This window comes from Eublepharis macularius, chromosome 1 (genome assembly GCF_028583425.1).
Source record: "Eublepharis macularius isolate TG4126 chromosome 1, MPM_Emac_v1.0, whole genome shotgun sequence".
In the NCBI taxonomy this organism is placed as follows: Eukaryota; Metazoa; Chordata; class Lepidosauria; order Squamata; family Eublepharidae; genus Eublepharis; species Eublepharis macularius.
This window is the reverse complement of record NC_072790.1, coordinates 145,575,675-145,596,371: the sequence shown is the minus strand read 5'-3', so window position 1 is coordinate 145,596,371 and position 20,697 is coordinate 145,575,675. Positions and strand designations below refer to the sequence as shown.

The window sequence follows — 20,697 nt, the reverse complement described above, 5'->3', positions numbered from 1 at the left end:
AAACTCATCCTTTACTGTCCTCTCTTTCCATCCAGCTGCTTCAATGTACCTTTCTCAGCAGTCTGCAGAAAGGTGGGACCAGGAATTTGTGTGTCCCCCGCCTCATGGGGGGGCGCTATTTGGTACGCAAAAAGTCACATGGGGAGGGAGACAAGATGGGACAAGAATGCCTAGCCCTGCAGTGTAGCATTTTTAATAGCCCCAATTCAGCTCTAAAATGGCAGCAGCGTCCATGGATCAGACCCGTGGATGCCATAATTTATAGTTTGGCTCTAAGTGTGTACAGGAATGCTGCCTCATAGTCCAGTCATGCACCTACACCTGATGATTTCAACTGGCAGAGGAAAACCATATCCTACATAGAACTGGACTGTTAACTATCAGCTCTCAGGAAGCGGTGACATTGAATGTAACAGGTCACCATGTTCTCTCCAACAGTCCTCAAACATTGAAAAGGCTTCCTTTTGTATATGGTCCCAAAAGGAAGTAATTAATGTATTTAATGTCTACAAAATATCAGCGACCATCCCCCTCAGTTTCTCCACAATCTTTTCTTTTAGAAACAACATACAACAGAAGATGATATTGCTCTTTATTGGGATGTTATATAGCAACTAAAGCCTTTTAAGACAATATGATGAATCTGTACTCAAGGCTTCAATCATAGTCCGTAATGTTGGAAAAGATTCAGATACTGATGGAAGACTTTTGTAAGAAGGTGAAATGCTGAAAAAGAAAAATAGAAAGATTAATAGAAAGAAAGTCTGAGGATTTGTTTCAAATATTTTGGATGAACCCCCCAAGGGCTACAGTATTCATCTAGAATTTAATTATATAAGGTTTTGTTTGGATAATGAAATAATGGTATCTTCTGTTCTTAAGACTCAAGAGTATAATTATTTCATACTATGAAGCTTCTTCCAGAATACATGGCGTTAATTTGTATACTGTCACCATGATAACTGGTGAAGGAAGCTAGTCATAGAAATGTTTCTACTCCAGAGCACCACAAAGACCCAAAGGTTCCTTCTGCTAAGTGAGGAATCTTCCACTGAGGAAGAACTCCTTACAATGAATTACATCTTACTCCAACTTCACTTTTCAAAAAGGGATCCAACTCTAATGTAGATTAATCATTTCCTTCTCTCACAGAGTAAGCATCCATGCATGTAATCCTCCAATGCATACCCCAACTCAACTTTCCAACTTAACTTCAATATTCACTAGCGTAGTTGCTTTAAGGTGGAAGTCTTAAACATGGCTATATTTTGCAATTATTGCAAGTGTGAAAAAAACCAGAATTTCCCTTACTGTCACTGTTGTTCAATTGACGTCTTCTGTGCAGGCACACATGGGACTGCGCATGCGCAGGCCTGTCGATACGGCAAGGTTTCAAAGCTAAAATCTGCTAGGTGGTGCTTGCCTACCCAGTGCGCATGGCTGGCATTTCCTGCCGAACACGCCACTGGGAGGCTGTGCCCCCTCCACCCTCAGTTCCCCTGAGTCGCCGGCCCAAGGTAAGTATAGTCAGGCACAGTGAGGCACAAGGGAAGATATGTGCCTGCACAGAAGACATCAATGAACAACAGTTACGGTAAGTGCAACTCTGTTTTCATTGTCCGTCTTCAGTGCAGTCTCACACGGGAGACTAACAAGCTTCTTACCTGAAGGTGGGTGTGCTCTTACTGGAAGAAGGAATGGAGGACCACCTGTCCCATTGCTGCCTCTTTTCTCTCCATCACGTCCAGGGTGTAATGTTTCATGAAGTGTCTGAGGATGACTGGGTCGCTGCACTGTAGATGTCACGGAGAGGCACTGCAGTTGTCATGGAGAGGCACTCCTCTCATCCAAGCTGCAGAAGAAGCCTGAGATTTCGTCGAGTGTGCTTTCACTTCCAATGGACAAGGCAAGTGTGCTGCTATATAACACTCCTTAACTGTAAGTGTAACCCATCTAGCTATAGACTGAGCTGTAGCCCTTTTACCCTTCTTGGGGCCTGCATAGCAAACAAACAGCTGTTTGTCCTTCCTAAATAATGATGTACAATTTAAGTTAAATCAATACCGCTTTGTGTACATCAAGCGTGTGTAATGCTTTTTCTGAATCACTGGAAGGAGATGGAAAAAATACGGGGAGCACTATGTCCTGAGCTAGGTAGAAGGAAGTAGCAAGCTTAGGTCTGAACCAAGCTTGAGAAAAGGAGGGTTGGATCTGATAGCCACCATCTCACTCATTCTTCTAGTAGATGCAATGACTACAAAAAAGGAGACTTTCAGAGATAAAATTTTAGAGAACAACTAGTTAGGGTTCAAAAGGAGGGGTCATAAGTTTGGCTAACACCAACTGAAGTGACCATTGAGATACAATTGGCTTGACTGGTGGATTCTGCAACCCTTTAAGGAATGACTTAGAGATATGGTGAGAAAAGGCGGTCTTCCCATCTATTTTAGAGCGGAAAGCGGATATTGCTGCCAAATATACCTTAACTGATGAATTAGACAGGCCCTCATCTTTGAGTATTAACAAGAATTCCAATATTTTGGATAGCGTGCATTCAAAATGATCTATCCCCTTCAACGTAGCCCATCTGGCAAATCTGTCCCACTCAAAACCATAGGATTTCCAAGTGTTTTCCCATCTAGAGTTGAGAATAACCTCTGCTACTCTGTCCGAGAGTTCTCCTGTCCCAGTATGAGCCAAACTGTTAGTTTCAGTCTGAGTAGGTTATGATACCATACCCCCATGTCACCGAGCAGGTCTAACTCCAATCCAAAGTGAAAAAGAGAACCTTTGGAGAGGTGCAGTACATGCTGGAACCAGGGTTGCCTGGGCCAGTAAGGTGTTACCAGTCTGTCTCTCTGTATCTTGCTGACGTTCTGGCAATCAAGGGAATAGGGGGAAAGGCATAAAATAGGCTTCCTCTCCAAGTCAGTTGAAAAGCATCTCCTAGGGAGATTTTGCCCACACACCCCCTTGGGCAAAACCTCAGTGCTTTTCAATTCCCTTCCTTTGCAAACAAATCTATCTTGGGATGTCCCTATTCCCAAAACATTCTGTCATCTAGGGTCCACTCATGGTTCTCTGTGGGCACTCTGCTCAACTTGTCTGCAACTACATTTGCGGTCCCTGGAACGTGTACTGCTTGGAGGGTAATTTGATGAGAATGGCCTCTTCACATAGCACTCTGGATGTGGTGCCTCCCTGCTTGTTTATATAAAACATAGCAGTGGAATTGTCAGTCAAACCCTGCACCCTCTTTCACTTAAAGGTATCTGAGAAGGTGATAAGGGCATAATGAATAGCTCTCAGTTCTAAGACATTTATGTGCAATTCCCTTTCATCTCTGGACCATATGCCATGAGTCAAGAGGGCCACACCGAGCACCCCAGCCTACTGTTAAGGCATTGATAGTTATAGTTTCTTCTATCTGTGATCCAAAGTCTACAATCCTTAGCAGGTGATCATCATTGTTCCACCACTCAAGGGCTCTGAGAATCACTCTAGGAATAGTGTATTTTCTGTCCTGTCCATGGTCCTCAAAATCTAAGAACCACAACTGTAATTTACGCATGTGGAGTCTAGCCATAGGTGTGACTGCAGTGGTGGAAGCCATCAGGCCTAGTAGGGTCTAAACAGACAATGCTGACTGAAATCTACATCTGGTAAATCGTCTCACCCGGTCTTTAATTCTGTTTACCCTCTCCAGAGGCAGGAAGCCATTATTTAATTTCCTGTCTAATATAGCCCCTATGAACTGTGCCCTACGAGAAGGTATAAGTACAGACTTTTTAAAGTTGACCAGTAAGCCCAATTTCTGACAGGTATTAAAAACCAAACTCACGTGTTGTTCCAACAGCTCACTAGAAGGAGCTGAAAGCAGACAATCATCTAAGTAGGGGTAAATAGAGCATCCCAGTTTCTTTAGATGTGCCACCACCACAGACATGCCCTTTGTAAAAACCCTAGGGGCTACAGACAAGACTAAAGAGTAGTACCTGATACTGGAAGACTTTGCCTTTACATGTGAACCTTAAAAATTTTCTATATGCTGGGTGAATGCCAAAACCTTTGATGATAGGAAAGGCTATGTTACTTGCAGTTCCAGAATAAAGGCATTGAAGGAATTTATCTTTTGGTTTTGGGTCCACAGCAGATATTTTGATGTCAAGGGACCAAGCCATCCTGACCATCTGTTCTGTGTGAAAACGATAATCCTCTGTGGGAGAAATTTGGCCAGTTCTCATAACGGCCTCATCCGATGATGGATCAGAAGCAGGACTGGGGCAGGACCTGTTCAAAGAAGCAGATGAGTGAGGGGTTTCATACTGCATCCCTAGACCCCATTGACTGTCAAAAACTTCAAAGGTCAATGTCACAGATTGGCTCCTATATGATCTCCCCAACTCAGGCCCTTGTCTAGACTGAGAGGTGTGCTGTAGCCAATCTTGGCAATTGTGTGCACAACAAGGGCATCTTTCATCGTATTCACCCATCCAAGGTAGTTCAGCAATGAACCCTTCTTCTATTTCCACTCCTCTGCTGAAATGTATGAGGGGGATCTGGAGTGGAGAGAAGGAGTCCAAGGCTTATCAATAACAATGCCATCAGACTGTTCAACCTGTCTCTCAAGATGTTTAGATTTGGATTTAAGCCTTCTTTTTTGGAGGCCTGACCACCTCAGCAAGCACTTGGGTAACACCCTCCAGTGTAGATCTTGTCTGAGAATGCAGTCTTGGATCTGAGTCCTTTGCTTTTGAACACTTTGGTTCTGTGCATCTCGAGTCCGTGTGCTCTTCGGATCTGACGGCAGTCTGGTAGCAGTCATCTCCAGGCATTTCTTTTTCGCAGGCGCCGATCTTGAAGGTAACTTAGTAGAAGGATGTCGGATCCGAGGGACCCCAGTGAGGCTTTGGGTCTCAAGTGATTGGTGTCGAGCATGAGATGGATCTAAGGTCATCAGAACCGAAACAGTCAAGGGGCTCGAGGGGCGTCGACTCCGAGCGGGAGATGTGATTTTCAAAGATGAAGTTTGTGCTTGTGGGACCGTCTGGTCTCCACAACCTGCTGAAGGGAAAGAGGTCTTTGGAATATCAGAGGCTCTCATAGCTTTCTCCAAAAGGAGCGCCTTTAGCCTAGTGGCCCTCTCAGCTCATGCCTTCGGGGTAAACTTGTGGCAATGTTCGCAAGTCTGAACATTATGTGCTTCCCCTAAGCACTCCAGATGGACAGAACGACCAGAACAGATGGTCATTTTAGTAGCACAAAAAGAACAGTGTTTACATAAAGCTTTATCAGCATTTTAACACTTATCTTTACTTTACTTTCACCTTCAGCAGACGAAAAGCGTGAATCTTCCTAGCTGGCAGCAAAGAACAAACTGAGGGTGAAGAGGGTGCTGCCTCCTGGTGGTGCGTACGGCAGGAAACGCCGTAAGTACCCCCAGTGGATTTTAGCTTTGGAACCTTGCCATATTGGCAGGCCTGCACGTGCACAATCCTATGCGGGACTGCACAGAAGACGGACAATGAATAGATGCATATAGTGGACATGTAAGAAGACAAGAAGATACTGGATAAAAATTCATGAAGAGATGCAGCAGATATTAAAGTTTCCCCTTGTGCTGAATTCTAAAAATATATTATTAAATGTATTATTTAATACATTATTAAATATTTTACCTAGTAATATTACAAAAATACAAATTGAACTTTTTAAATATATGGTGATGGTGGCGAGGGTAGTATTTGCAACAAAATGGAAGACAGATTCTTGTACAAATGTATCTGAGTGGATGAACAAATTGTGTAAATTAACTTTTTATATGCATAACAGACCAATCTTAGAATTTCAGGAAAAATGGCAAATTCTTTTTGATTATGTAGCTGGTAATTAAGAAAAACTAAGAAGAGTTTTAATGGAAGCAGGCTAATTAGAAAATAAAATGTCAAGTATAAAATGCTGAGTATAAAGTAAGTAGGAGATGGAGAGAAGCAATATTTTCTAGCTTAAATGGGTTGTTATATATTGTTTTTTTTCTTTTATGTATTGTTATTTTCTTGGTCTTTTCCAATAAACTTTTTTTAAAAAAGCTGTATGAGGTGAAACATATATGAAAATGACAGCTGCTCAGTTAATGGTAATGTAAAGACTTTTCTAGGATACACAATGGATTATATCAACATTAATATCATTAATAATAAACATTAATAACATTACCTTTTCAGATTCAGCCAATCTTTTGCTGTTTTACTGAACGTCTCAGAATCAGGTGCTGTCATAGCTTCAAATTCTACCAACTGGAACATATACAACAATTATATTTTTAAAAAGGGGTTTAAACTTAAGTCCCAAGGTTGTCGAGGTATACGTATTTTGCCATATCAAAAATGTGTGGAAATGGAATTTAGAAGGCTATTGAAGCAGACTTGTACACTTCTGACCTCTTTCTCACACATGTTGCCACAATTGTGAAATGCTGAAGCTGACAGCATAGTTTTAGAAGGAAATATATTTAAATATGAGAACCACCACCACCACCACAAGGGACTGATTCCTGGTGCCAGGTACAGGGTAAGAGTACTGGCTATACTCCTGAGTTCTGGCCCATCTGAAACAAAGAGGTGGATAGTAATAGAAAACATTATTATATTATTGGTAGAAGAGTTTGCTGTGCTCATTTAGAGGGGAAAGATCACAGCAAGATTGTACTAACAGTGCCCAGAAACTACAGCAGATTCAAAACTCAACAGTTAGGTTGGCAGCTGAGGTTACCTGAAATATACATTAACTAAGTTTTTTGGGGGGCCAATTCAAAGAGCTAGTTTTGATTTTTAAAGCCCCAAATGAACTGGAACCTGGATACCTTAAGGGACTGCTTTCTCCCAATTGAACCAACCATGCGCTTAATTCACTCTCTGACACCTTATTAGAGGTTCCCCTCTATGGTAGGTGGCAACAAAGAACAGGGCTTTTTCAGCAGTGGCACTAAGGTTATAGAACGTCCACTCAAAGAAAGCTCCAAGTTCTCCCCAACCACCACTATTTAAAAGCAGGTAAATACCATCTTGCTAGATTGGGACATGAGAAATATGGTTATGATATTGAATTTTCCTTATTGCAACTTTTTAGATGCTGATTGTATGTATTGTTAAATGAAAGCAGTTGACAGAAAGCAGAATTAAAGCAGTTGAGAGAAAGGACCATATTTAAACAAATACTAAGATAACAGAAATGCTTTCATTTCTGTATTGGAAAGGTGTCTCTTTTCAAGAAATTATGTGGGAACTTCCCAGCTGCCCCCAGATTCTTTGCAATGTATGCATCAAAACCACTGCCTCAATATACTTTACAGAAGATTTTCAACACAAAAATAAGAAGTAACACTCTTGTGTCATGTTTAGATATAACAAGAGGCCTTATTTACTGCTGCATATTTTATGTATCATACCTTTCCTTTAGGAATTTTTCCTGATACTTCTTTTCCACTTGCCATCAATGCTCCCATTATTACTGAATAAGCCACTACACTAAAACAAAACAAAAACAAAAAGTCTGTACTAAGTGAACTGAAGTAACCTGTGCATAGTTCTATTGGAGTATTCATAATTTGAATTTTGCTTATGCTCTGAAGTTAACTAAAGCAGCTATTTTAGACTGGCTTTCCATGGGAAATGCAGCTACCCAGTAAAGACAACTAGGTGTTTGTTATTTAAAAGATCTTTTCCTTAACTTGGCTATGGGCCAAACTAGACATGACATTTTCTCCAAATCAGGTCAGGGTTCCCCCAACCTGACTCTCATTGACATCAGTAAGACCGCAGCATTCAATATCTCCTAATTCCGCTCTTTGTTACAAGCCCTGTTCCACAAGGCTTTCGTTCATGCAGTCCCATGATCCCACACACAGCCTTTTTGATGGTCAAAGGGGATCCCCTTCCTCTCCTTTTCACCAGTGGAAAAACTGCATGATGTTACCAGCACTGATCACTGGAGTGATCTATTTGTCATCTGTCCATCCTGAAGCTTTGTTTAGTGGCAAAGTTTAAGATTGTGAAATGCCCTGCAGAATGTTAGAAGCCATGGATATAATTAGGGTATGTGAAGAAAGATACTAACCTGGAACCTCTGGACAGAGGCATTAAATTATAGAAGTAGTATATGAGAGACAGGATTAGGTTGCACACAGCATCTGCCTCCTAAGTAAAATAACACCATGTCTTTAGCATGAGAAAATGCAATGTACACATATACTGTGTTAGACTATTCAAAACATGCACACTTTCAATGATACGTATTTACACAACAGCTGGAGATATTTTCTAATTTTAAATATTTCTTAGATATTTCCTCTACACTTTTAATTTAAAAACCTATTTTAATTCTTGTAAAACTGTGTACATCAAGCAAATGAAATCTGAGAGACAGTTTATCAAAACATTTATGGCATTTTCATTGTAGTTTATTTTATGGTTAGTATAATTAGTAAAAGGACAGCAACATGACAAGAATTTTACAACATACTTTGTTGAAACAAACAGTATGATATTATTTAAAATATGCCAAAATATGGTATGGAAGTATCAGGCCTGCAGCACAGCTAAAGAAAGAGAAAACATGAAATGAATGTAAATCAACACAACTGAAACGTAATTAAATATGAGGAGGGGCAGTGGCTGAGTGCAGGAGCATCTCTCTTGCATGCAGAAAAAGACTGCAGGTTTAGTTCTACAGTTAGAAGGATCAGTAGGAAGTTATGTGAAAGACTCTGCCTGAGACCCTCGACAAGGCAAATTACACTGACCTTGACAGATCAACTCAGCATAAAGCAGCTTCATGTACTGACCCCACAGAGTAAAAAAAAAAAAAGATCTACAGAACCAACAAAGCAGAGAATAGCAACGTGCAATAGTTTGTCTACTAGATGCCATCTTTGAACTTTACATTAAAGCACCCATCTAAAGATGGAATGCAACTTGACCAATAAGGAATGTACTTAATGGACATGGAGAGTAAGGCTGAAATCTAGTGGATTTTTAAAAACTTTTTATTTTATCTGCTGAGCCCTTGTGACAGATCAGAGAAAGTTTTTGTCAGGTGGGGCAGTAGAAGGAGAAAAACCACTCTATAGCCCCTTTGGGCTCATGGATTCTAGACATATAAGGAATACAATAAGGAATTAATGGAAGACCTTACCCCAAGTTCGGCAGATAAAACAAGCATTTTTCCTTTGGCAGTTAGGTCTTTATAAAGAGCATCAATTTCTGCATGATACAGTTGTGTTCTTTCTTCTGTTGTCTGTGTTTCCAATGAAAATAATATATTCCCAATCCTAAAAACATGTGAGTGAATACTCGTATCAAAACATTCATGGAATATATATGGAAACAATTGTCAGCTTTGTAAAATATTCAACTGCCAGATAAATGCAGAAATGAAAGTGATATAAAATGAATTTTCTTCAGACTTCAAATGATAAAATTTTAAAAAGCAGTATCAAGACAACTCTTCTCTGCAATTCCCGCCCGCCTCTGTGTGTGCGGTTTCCCCCATTCTTACGTTTATATAGACCATAAAGCCTGGGCAGAAGCAGTGTTTGCATGGATTGTACTCTTAGCCATTACAAAATCCACATACATTGAGTAGGTATCATTCAAAAGTGAATTGTGTAATTTAAGAATTAAATTTAATAACTGTGTAATTTAACTGCAACAACTTAAGAATTGTTTCTACAGAATTAGAGCATGGTGGAGATGTTAGAAATCTTGGGTTTTTGGAATGGGATTTATAAAAGCTACTGAAGCTATATATAAGAAACACAAGGCAAAAATAATTATTAATGATGAGCTGACAGAAGCGATATCGATAGAAAAAGGGACAAGGCTGCCCTCTCTCACCATTAATATTTATCTTGATGCAGGAAATATTGGCAAGAACTGTAAGAAAAGACCCTGGAATAAAAGCAGCATCCGTCAAAGGACAGAAATACAAACTACAAGCATTTGCAGATGACCTACTATTTATATTAGAGGAACCATTGGGCTCAATAGAGCAACTAATGCAACATATAAAGGAATATGGTTTGATGGCAGGAATGATTAATTACCAGAAAACAAAAGTGATAACCAAAAATATGACTACATCTCAAAACATTGATTTAATTAGACTGACAGGATTCCAGTTAGAAAAGAAAGTAAAATATTTAGGGGTATATTTAACTTCAAAATGCAGTTCGTTACTGAAAGATAATTATATGCAACTGCTTCAAGAAATTAAGAAAGACTTAGAGAGGTGGAGAGGACTTCAGCTCTCGCTGATGGGAAGGATCGCAACTATCAAAATGACTATATTACCACATATAATATTTTTATACCAAACTATTCCCATCAGTATTAGTAAAGCATTTTTTGAAGAATTAAGTAAAGCAGTATCTAACTTTATCTGGCAAGGGAAAAAACCAAGAATTAAATTGAAAATGCTTCAAGGCTTGAAAGATGCTGGTTTTGCTTTACCTGATTGGAAAATTTATCATAAAGAGTGTTGCCTAGTTTGGATGAGGGAGTGGATTCTTTTAGAAAATCAAAGATTACTAGCTTTGAAAGGTCATGATTTACAGTTAGGATGGCACACATTTGTATGGTATGGAAAAACAACTGGTCATAAGTATTTTAAAAATCATTGGATTAGGAAATCTCTTATAACAACATGGGAAGGAATTGCACTGCTAACATATTCCAAGATCTCACAATGGGTTGCACCATTAGAAACATTCTCTCAGCCAAATATATTCTCTCCAGATGAGATTATTAGATATAAAGATCTCTTGGATGATAAAGGAGTATTAAAAACTAAAGAGGAATTACAGAGACAAGGTATTAATCTAGATTGGTGGTCAAGGGTTCAGACTGAATCTAGATAAAATATTTAAAAAGTGGGAGGCTTCTATCTAGAACAAAAGGATTTTGAAAAATTGTTATGTGATTCTGATGAAAACCTGATTAAGAAAATGTACTTATTTTTGATGCAAAGGAGGATGAATGAGGGGGTGGAAAGATGAAAGACTCTGTGGTAATAGAATCTAGGCTATACTATTGATCCAGTACAATGGAATAAGATATCGAAAGTGAATGTTAAAATAACTAAGTCTGTTGCATTTAAAGAGAACTTATATAAGATGTTTTATAGATGGTATCTAACACCGGATCAGCTTGCCAAAATGTATAAAAACATGTCAAATAAGTGCTGGAAATGTGGGAAGCATACAGGGACATTTTATCATATGTGGTGGACATGTAAAGCGGTACACAGATTTTGGACAATGGTACATATATCTTTACAAACTATCTTGCAAGTTTCAATTCCCTTTAGACCAGAGTTATTTTTGTTAAAGTGTATGCCAGATGTACTGAACAAAGAACAGAAATACTTTATAGTACATGTAGTAACAGCGGCGAGAATTTTATTAGTGTCTTACTGGAAACATCCAACAATACCCTTGCAGGAGGATTTAATAACGAAGATAATGGAAAACGCGGAAATGGACAAATTAACTTCATTAATGAAAGGACAAATGGAAGAAGACTTTTCTGTCCCATGGACCCCCTTCTACAACTGGATTAAAATTAAATATAAAGACAGAATGTACTAAATATATAAAGGCACTATTGTAACCTGTTACCAGTAACCACAGTTGAATACTTGGTAGGAAAAAATATGATGTACAAATAACTAGAATGTTGATGTAAGCAGTCTAAATTATTTTTTTCTCTCTTCTATCTCTCCTTCTTAACCTTCCCCTCTCCTATTTCTATTTTTATGGAAAAACCAATAAAATATGTTTTTTTAAAAAAGAAATATTGAGTTGAAACCAAAAGAACCAGCAGCAGATTTCTACTTGTTAAATGCACGTTCCCTGCATCTCCCTTCCCATTTTATCCCCTCCCCACCTGAAAAGCTGTTCCAGAGGGTCAGGCTGGAAACCAACTGCAATGGCACAGGATACAACAAGTGAACTCAGTAGGAACAGAGAATTAGCAAAAATCACTTGCTCTTGCAATGAGTGGAAATACTATTCTACTTGCGGAAGGCAATATTGGAACCAACCCACTATAACCAAACTTCATTGCTGTGTAATTACTTGCTCTTATGTTTACAGAAGGATTATGCTGAGAAAAGGGATTAAGAGTTTTGGCAAGCAATCACTGGCATCAAAATGATCTTTGTGCACACTAAAGAAGCTTCCTACAGGGATAGCATAAACAACAGCAATGTACACAATCTATATGCTGTTATAGTGAAATCAGTCTAGGATGTCAGAGCTAAATAACAAAGAAAAAAATTTAAACTTTCCAAATGGTTTTAATTGATTAAAGTGTTAATCATAACAAAGGTTGGTAAATTGTTAAAGATTTTTGACCAGTATATATAGGATATACAATAAAAATAAACATACTTATCTCCTGTTATGGTAATAGTGCATCCATCATATTCTTGCCCTGAATCTTTGAGGCTAGGGACTTTGGTGCTGACAGTAAATCCATCTCTTGTTTTACTATTTAACTGCTTTCAAACACAAGAAAAATGGAAAACAAGATAATTTGTCCTTTGTGTACTCGCTTGATAGCTTCAGCCCCCTCATGCTATAGAGGATGGGTCCAAAAAGACGGGTTTTCTTTCCCTTTAAAAGCTCTGAAGTCAGGCAATAGTCAAGACGTTTTCACTGCTAAGAGAATTTCACTCAGTACCCTCTGAGTGCTTAAGGGGACAGATAATTTGTCTTTTTGGGATTACAGTCATTCTAAATAGTCACAAATTACTCTAAACCTTAACTATGATATGTTTACTTAATTGAAAACATATGCAACTGTTTTTAAACATATACTACAGAAATGCTGAAATATTCTCAAACAAATAGCATTCAACATTAATTGTCTTAATTCTTTTACTCTTATAAATAAGTAGTCGTATAGTAAATAAGAATTGCCAGCAGGTTATCATGCTTGAAATGTCCCACCACTCCCCCTGCCCATGAAAACATGCTTCAGTGGGCATGGGAAATGACATACAAGTACCTCCAGTTACATTTGTTGGAAAACATCATGAGCCGCATAGAGCAGCACAGCTTGCCCTCGTGAGATGTGCAGCCTCAGCTTAGTCCTTTCTACCGTTTGTGCTTTTCCTGCAGGATGATAAAATGCTTCCCACTACAAAGGAGGAGCAGCATTAGTAGCCCATGCTCTTCCTCTCCTTCTACTATCACATATCAATAAAATATCTGAACACTAACAATATAGCCCTCTGTAGCCCACTCCAAGAAAAGGGTAGTTTCGTCAACACATCCCTAATAAGGCAATTATTTTATTAGTCTATAAAAACCCTTTTAAAAACTTTTTTTACTTTTTAATGTCTCAATTCTTCACCAAGTATTGTATTTGCACAATTTCCCCTAGTACCAAAATTAGGTGGGGAGGAGTTAAAAAGATTACCTTCATTATTGGGAGAAGTTCTTCTACTTTATGTACCTGGTCCAGTGCTTCTCGAATGTCTACAAGCTCTTTGTGATTATGAGTACTAGAAGTCAAATAATATGTTTAATGCATTTTATTATGTATTTAATCTAATTTTGATATCAGTTGGGCATTCATTATAACACATTTACACACACACACACACTTACTTGACTGTCTCAGGCTACATAACTAAGATTATTTCTATGGAGGCACTCTGAACACTGTAGTATGCTACAGAAATGGTAAGTACAGTTATTGCTACACCTAGCTTTTCTCGATCAAATCTTCCTGTTTAAACTTTCAAACATATATTTGTTAGCCAGTCTGCAATGCATCATTTGTATTTTATTACACTCATATCTTGCTCTTAGAGGAATGTGGTAGTGTCATCATTGTCGTGCCAGAATAAGGTTTCCCAGGGTGAAACACTCTGAATCCAATGCACAACGAATAGAATGAATTTGTGGAAGGAGAGGTTGCTTTCCACCATGGAGCTTCTGAAAAAGTTGGGGACAGTGGCCATATGGAAGAATTAGCAGAAATTTCCTCTCCCCACTTTTGCATAAACGGTTACATAAATGGAGCAAAAGAATGGGAAGAAGTGCAATTTTTGCTCATTGCCCAGTTCCCATTGCAATGGCCCTTGCCACATGCCATGCCATTCCTGAGGAGTCCCATCCAGCCCTCAAGAGCAGCTGGGGAGGGGCGGCAGAAGCTGTGCTAGGAAGAAGAAAAGATCCTTTCTGTCAGTAATTTGGACACTGATTTGGAACGTCATAAATGGATTTAATCCAGGGTTGCGCCACATTCAGGCTGACACTCTGGATGTTATTATCACTCTGATTCTTTAGATATACTCTACCTGTCATGCATTTGAAAACTGTAAATAAATAATCTGTTTGAAAATTAATAGTCTAAAGACCAAATCTGAAACTTGATTTGCACAGATTTAAGGAACAGCTCATACTTGAAAATACAGAAGTACTAAATTATTCACTCAAAGTCATGAATATTAAGGTTATTCATTAGCTCCATTTTACAACCTTAATATAATTTGGAGCCCTTCATATCCACTGCATCCACTATGCATCCTTCAAAAAGCTGGTTAATAGAAATTATAGGAGAGAAATCAGGCCCCTTGGTCTTGCCCTGCCTCCATCAACTCTGAATTGCTTTGCAGAAGGTAGAAACTACAGACTGATGAAACACATCCAGAAACCAAGCTTCAGAATATAATACCAAATGGAGAGCACTGTGTGAGTGCAGTCATTATGTGAAGCTGTCTGTAGCCTGCTACAACAACCTGTATTATACCACAGAACACAAGAGATAAGAACATCAGGAGCATTTTTATATTGGTTTCTGCATGTGTGGGTGTGTTTGTTTACCATAAATATTGTACAACTGACCAATGAGGAAGGTCTTGGGCCGAAATGCATATGGTCTGTTTTAGTGTTAGCGATCTGATTATATCATCATCCGGTTTACCTATTTTCAACATATGTATGTAGCCTGCTATTCAGGCCCTATGTTTTTAACTTGAATTTTGTGTACACTGAAAATAAATTCCTATTTTGAATATATTTTAATGTTTTACTTTGTAACTTGACCCCTGTATTTTCCCCTGTCTGTTTGGGTTGAGTCTATGGGCTCCCCCCACCCCCTTCTTTCCTTCATGAGGTTCCTCTGTAGCCAGACCATTTCTATGAGGCTATACAAAGAGTTAAAATAGTTATTTTGGAATTCTTCCCATACAACCAATCGTGGGAGAAGGGAACGTTGCTCTTCTTCCCTTCTATGTAACACTATCAGACTTGGTCTCCTCCTTTTTGTACTTCCATGTAGTTTAACATGGATTCTTGTCTTTCTGGCATCACTCCTTTCTTACCTCCTATTTTGCTTTGTTCTTTTCACACTTCTGCTACTCTGCTCCCTTCTACACTGTTAATGGAACTAAATTTTGCTTCACATGTTCTACATTCTTGTCAACATTTTGCCACTTAAACCTAGATTAGCTCCTTTCTTTCATTATCTTGGATCTTTTGCATGCTGTTGACCATGCCTGGTAAACATCCCTTCTTGATATTTGGTTTGGATTTATATTTCTCCTTCTTTTGCTTTCTTGAGCTCCTGCTAAGCAATGCAATTTCTCTAAGTTTATTCATTTCCTACGTTCTTCCTCTCAGCATAATTTCCTATTTTAATTCACTTCTCTACTATCATCTTGTCCATTTTATACTTTTCTTCACATCTGGGCTTAAGGCAATTCTTTATGGAGTTCTACTTTCTTGTCTTTTTACTACTTTCTTCCATTACCAAGACTGCAATCCTAAGGACACTTCCTTGAAAGCAAGCCCCATTGATTAGCATGGGACTTACTTCCACGTAGATCTGCTTAGGACTGTCCCCTTAGACTTCTTGCAAGAAGTCTGCTGTTTCTCCCATTCTGAAGGGACATTCTCTTGACTCCATTTTTAATTGACTTGTATCTCTTTCACCATTCACTCAGAAAGCTCTTGATTGTCTTAGTATTTCAATTTTCTTTCTACTAATTTACAGTTCTGTTCCTTTACACATCATTTTCTCTTGTCATTTGATTGAATCTGCTCTCTTATTTTCAATTATGTTCTACTTGCTAAACCACATAAATTCAATTTACTGCTGTGCTACTTTCTTATCTTCAGCCTTTAATAACATTATGCATTTCTGGGACCATGGCTTTCCTTATTTAAAGTTCACTTGTCCTAGTGATACTTTTACACACACATTAATGGTAAACAACAATTATTTCTAGTGCATTCCAACTGGAGTTGATCTATTTATTTATTTATTTATGTCATTTATGGTCCACCTTTCTCACTGAGACTCAAGGTATGTTATAGAGAAGGAGATGAAAAAAACAGGATTCATCTCCTTCTGTATCATTCTATCCTGATGGCCTGCAACTATACGTTTACAGATCTTTTTTCTTCACTTTCCAATATTTATGGTTGTCCTGTTATTTCTGACTAGATGTACTCTTATCTAAAACTGAAATATTGGTCTGTCTTCTTCTTTCACTGTATATATGACTTTCTTTCCCTCACTGTAATGCGTCTTTTTTTTTTCTCTCAGCTTCAGAGTCCTCTCATTTTTCTCCTTTTATTCAAGCTACTTGCCATTTCCAATTTTTAAAGTACCTAAAATTCATCCCTTTTGGGCAAAGCCATTGGTTTATTCCATTCTTGACTACAGCTTATCTTCTTCCTGGATTGATTCTCTCTGCTCCACTTTCTCCCTTTCCTTCTTGATGGTGCTGCACATTTGTTTTTGGTTGCATCTAATTTTGTACCTTTTGCCTTTAGTAACAGTCCCTCCTCATGGTCTCATTCTCTTAAAATTTTAAGCCTGTACAGTCCCCAGCTTGAGGTATTTATAAAATAATACTGTTATCAATATAAGAAAAGGAAGAATGTATTTACCTATGATAAACCCGGATCCTGTCTTTAATAAAATCAAGTATCTTTTCAAAGTAGTTAAGGTATCTCATATTAATAACCTGTCCCCTGTAGATAACAAAAAAAATTAAAAACAGTACATTCAGTACTTAATTGGCATCTACATAATGTTAATAAAAATGCAATTTTTATACAGTAAGACAATGGAATTCAAATTTTCTCATGGAACAATTTAAACACTTATTTGCTTGCTGTGGACCTTCTGCACATTGCAGAGGATTCTGAACATATTTAAGCATGTACTCTTTGCGCTGAGCATTGGTAAGGCCTTTTGGGCTTAGCTATCACCACATGGGTATTAAGAACATAATGGACAAGTCATGGCACTTCTCTGTGATTGTATATAACGGCTACAATTTTTATTTTATTGTGGAAAAGTTAAAAAGATAGTACAGAAAATAAAAAGAAAGCATAAAACATACAACTACTAAAGGCCTACAGTGGCCTACCAGAAAGAAAGGCCTGCATATTACCAGAAAGAACCAGCTTAGTAAGTGTACTGTTAATCATTACAGTTTTTTTCCCTACGACACTTCCTCCTTTTCACATCAATCAGGCTGTGGTCTAATTAATATCTTTTTTATATACCTCATCTCATCTTCTTAACATCCCAACTCCTTATTCTCAATTTGACCAATCATTAGTTCATTTTTCTTCTTATCCACAGAGAGTCATAAAAGGTTTCCAATTTGCCATGTGTGTAAACAATGATTTTAACTCTCTTTAGAACTATAAGTTTGACTGTCTCAACTAAAACCCTCATCTTTCCAATCCAATCCAATCCAATCTTCCACTGACAGTAGATCTTTACACCTCTATTTTTAAGGTTATATAAACCATTTCACTATTACCACATGTAACATTTTAAAAAATCCGTATTTCCCAATACATAAAACTCCAGATAAGTATTGATGCATCAAAGATAGTTTATCATTTTTGTGGCAAGCCATGTTAGTTTCTGCAGAACGTTGCAGAACAGTCTGAAAACTAGTGAAATTAGGATATGACAGGTACAGCAACAAAAATGAAAGTTGTTTGATAGATTACAGCTGGTGGTCCACATGACAGGGCTGTGCACTAATTTGTGCATTTTCATACATGTAAGAATTCCAGATAATTATTATTACTATTGAGAAGTGACAAAATATGTAGATGAACAGTAAATGTATTCCTAGTATCTAGTACTGACAATAGTATTTCCTGGAAACATTATTTTTGAAGTCTCACATTTACAACATTGCAGTCCCTCCAGTTTGGTGTAGTGGTTAAGAGTGTGGGACTCTAATCTGGAGAACCGGGTTTGATACCCCACTCTTCCACTTGAAGCCAGCTGGGTGACCCTGGGTCAGTCACAGCTCTTTCAGAGCTTTCTCAGCCCCACCCACCTCACAGAGTGATTGTTATGAGGATAATAACAACACAATTTGTAAACTGCTCTGAGTGGGCATTAAGTTGTCCTGAAGGGCGGTATATAAACTAAATATTATTATTATATCAAGACCCTGGGTCAGTCACAGCTCTCTGGAGCTCTCTCTGCCCTTCCTACCTCACAGGGTGTTTTGTTGCAGGGATAATAACATAGTTTGTAAACCACTCTGAGTGGGTGTTAAGTTGTCCTGAAGGGTGGTATATAAATCAAATGTTGTTGTTGTTATTATTATTCAAGTCATAGAAGAACATTAAGTTATTGAACAAAGGAAAAGATCTATCTAGACTTCTGCTAAGCATACACTCATGTACACCTGAACTATACACAACCCCAATAGGAAAGCTACATACCATTATTGTATTTGTTGAAGTCTTCTCTCATCTCCCAGTCTACAAAACAAGATTTTAATAGAGCAAACATTATAACTGCAAATACCAAAAGACAAAACTACTTGTCAATCACAGTGGTTAATTATGTAACCCATTGAGAGGTCCATTCACCTAAGCCTGTCATGTTTAGTTACATTTCACTACCCTAACAAAACTATTGTATCCAAACTATCAAAGGAAGTCTAAAAATATGATTCCTAAGGTAGATTCACCAGTGCAGTTTGTCAAGGATTGTTTTAAAAGAAGAAATGGTGGAGAAGAAAGGATGGTGAAAATTATATAAACTTTTCCAATCTCAAATGCTGATGAAATGTTTCAAGCCACAAACACTGGGTTACTCTGCATAAATGGAAAGCTAATTTAACTTTTTACTTTACTTTTGGTAAAGTATAGGCAGTTGAATAGATTGCTTGTAAAAGCAATACATTATATACATATATTTATTAACATGATGTTATCTTCCTTCCCCGAAGGACACTTGAATTGTCAAGATGACTTCTCTACAGGGTATGTACATCTGTGTACACTGAAGTATCATGATTAGCTTTTGCACAGAAGTTCTACTGAAGCTAATGAGGCATCTGCAAGTTTTATACTTGGTGGATTGCATCTACAAGAATACACAGCAAAACTGCATATGGCCTTCTCTATTCACACATTTTAATATGTTTATTAATTTATTTCAGAAATAAAACTAAGAGAGGCTTCAATATTCTTAATATGAATTAAGTGCACGTCTTTGGAAGGCTACGCATACCCCTGAATGCAAACCCCTATGATTGACAATATTTTTGCCATTTTTCACTTCAAGTCTTTGTGAATATTCCAATGCATGCAATCTTGTTTTGTAAGATAGGAGAAGAGGGTACATACAATAATGGTAGAAATACTCTTTGCATACTGAAATGAAGAATTATCTTGCTCCGGATGCGCTTTACCTTCTAGAGACACCTACTAACATTTTAGGACCCACTGCAGATTTCTGCATCCAAAGAGAGGTACTTCAAATAAGGAATGGAGGGTAATAATGAAATTAGATCACCCAAAACAATGAAGATTACAAAGCAAAACAAATGGGCCATTTGTTCAGCTTTTAAGGAGAAAAGCGGAAATTAAAGACTATATTTTTTCTCAAGAACATATACAACACTACGTTTTCACTGAAAGAAAAATGCTATAATACATTTTAAAAATGTAAAAGCCAGCAAAACCATAAACAAACATTAGGTGCATCCCACAATGCAAAAAAGATTTCACCATACCTGATTAGACTGATATGATTATTAAAACCTCTCCTAAGGCTTCGAGATGGCATTTGGTCTAGCCATAGTACTGGTTGGTCCGGGTCAGCTATCCTAAAAGAGACATTGTATCAACATCATTAAGGATTCAAGAGTTGTATAGATCCAAATGTAATCATGAATTTGATTCCCAAAATGGCCCCATTATGTAGTTCAAAGAAAAGGCTACACAATAGGGCCCTCCCAGGGGTTGGTGGAGATGTTATTACAAACCTGAGGAGAAAAAATCTGAACGAACACACACACACACACACACACACACACACACACACACACACACACACACACACACACACACACACACACACACACACACACACACACACACACACACACACACACACACACACACACACACAGAGTAACTTACATCATCATTCAGTACATCATTCAATACAAATTACACAAACGTTCTAGGGGTTTTTTTAGGAGGATTTGGCTGCGGTGTTTGTGGAAGAAAGCACAAACAAGAGGGTTGAGAAGGGAGCAGAAAAAGAGAGCAGGCACTGAGACGGGGCGGAGAGCATAGGTCCCCATCTTGTTTTTCCATATTTTTTTCCTACGTGTCCCTGGCAG

The 20,697-nt window shown here is 38.1% G+C and overlaps 1 protein-coding gene across 1 annotated transcript in view; it reads right to left on the bottom strand.

Moving 5' to 3' along the window:
• Positions 1–575: 575 nt before the first annotated feature.
• Positions 576–20,697, bottom strand: part of TTC13 (tetratricopeptide repeat domain 13) — a 42,667-nt gene continuing 22,545 nt past the window's right edge. The window contains exons 15-23 of the mRNA XM_054996405.1: positions 20,083–20,175; positions 16,967–17,050; positions 13,482–13,566; positions 12,449–12,558; positions 9,193–9,328; positions 8,116–8,195; positions 7,448–7,526; positions 6,217–6,296; positions 576–726 (exon numbers count right to left, since the gene is read on the bottom strand). Of these exons, the coding sequence (XP_054852380.1) occupies positions 615–726; positions 6,217–6,296; positions 7,448–7,526; positions 8,116–8,195; positions 9,193–9,328; positions 12,449–12,558; positions 13,482–13,566; positions 16,967–17,050; positions 20,083–20,175 (859 nt within the window). The 3' untranslated portion in view covers positions 576–614. The remainder of the gene's footprint in view (positions 727–6,216; positions 6,297–7,447; positions 7,527–8,115; positions 8,196–9,192; positions 9,329–12,448; positions 12,559–13,481; positions 13,567–16,966; positions 17,051–20,082; positions 20,176–20,697) is intronic.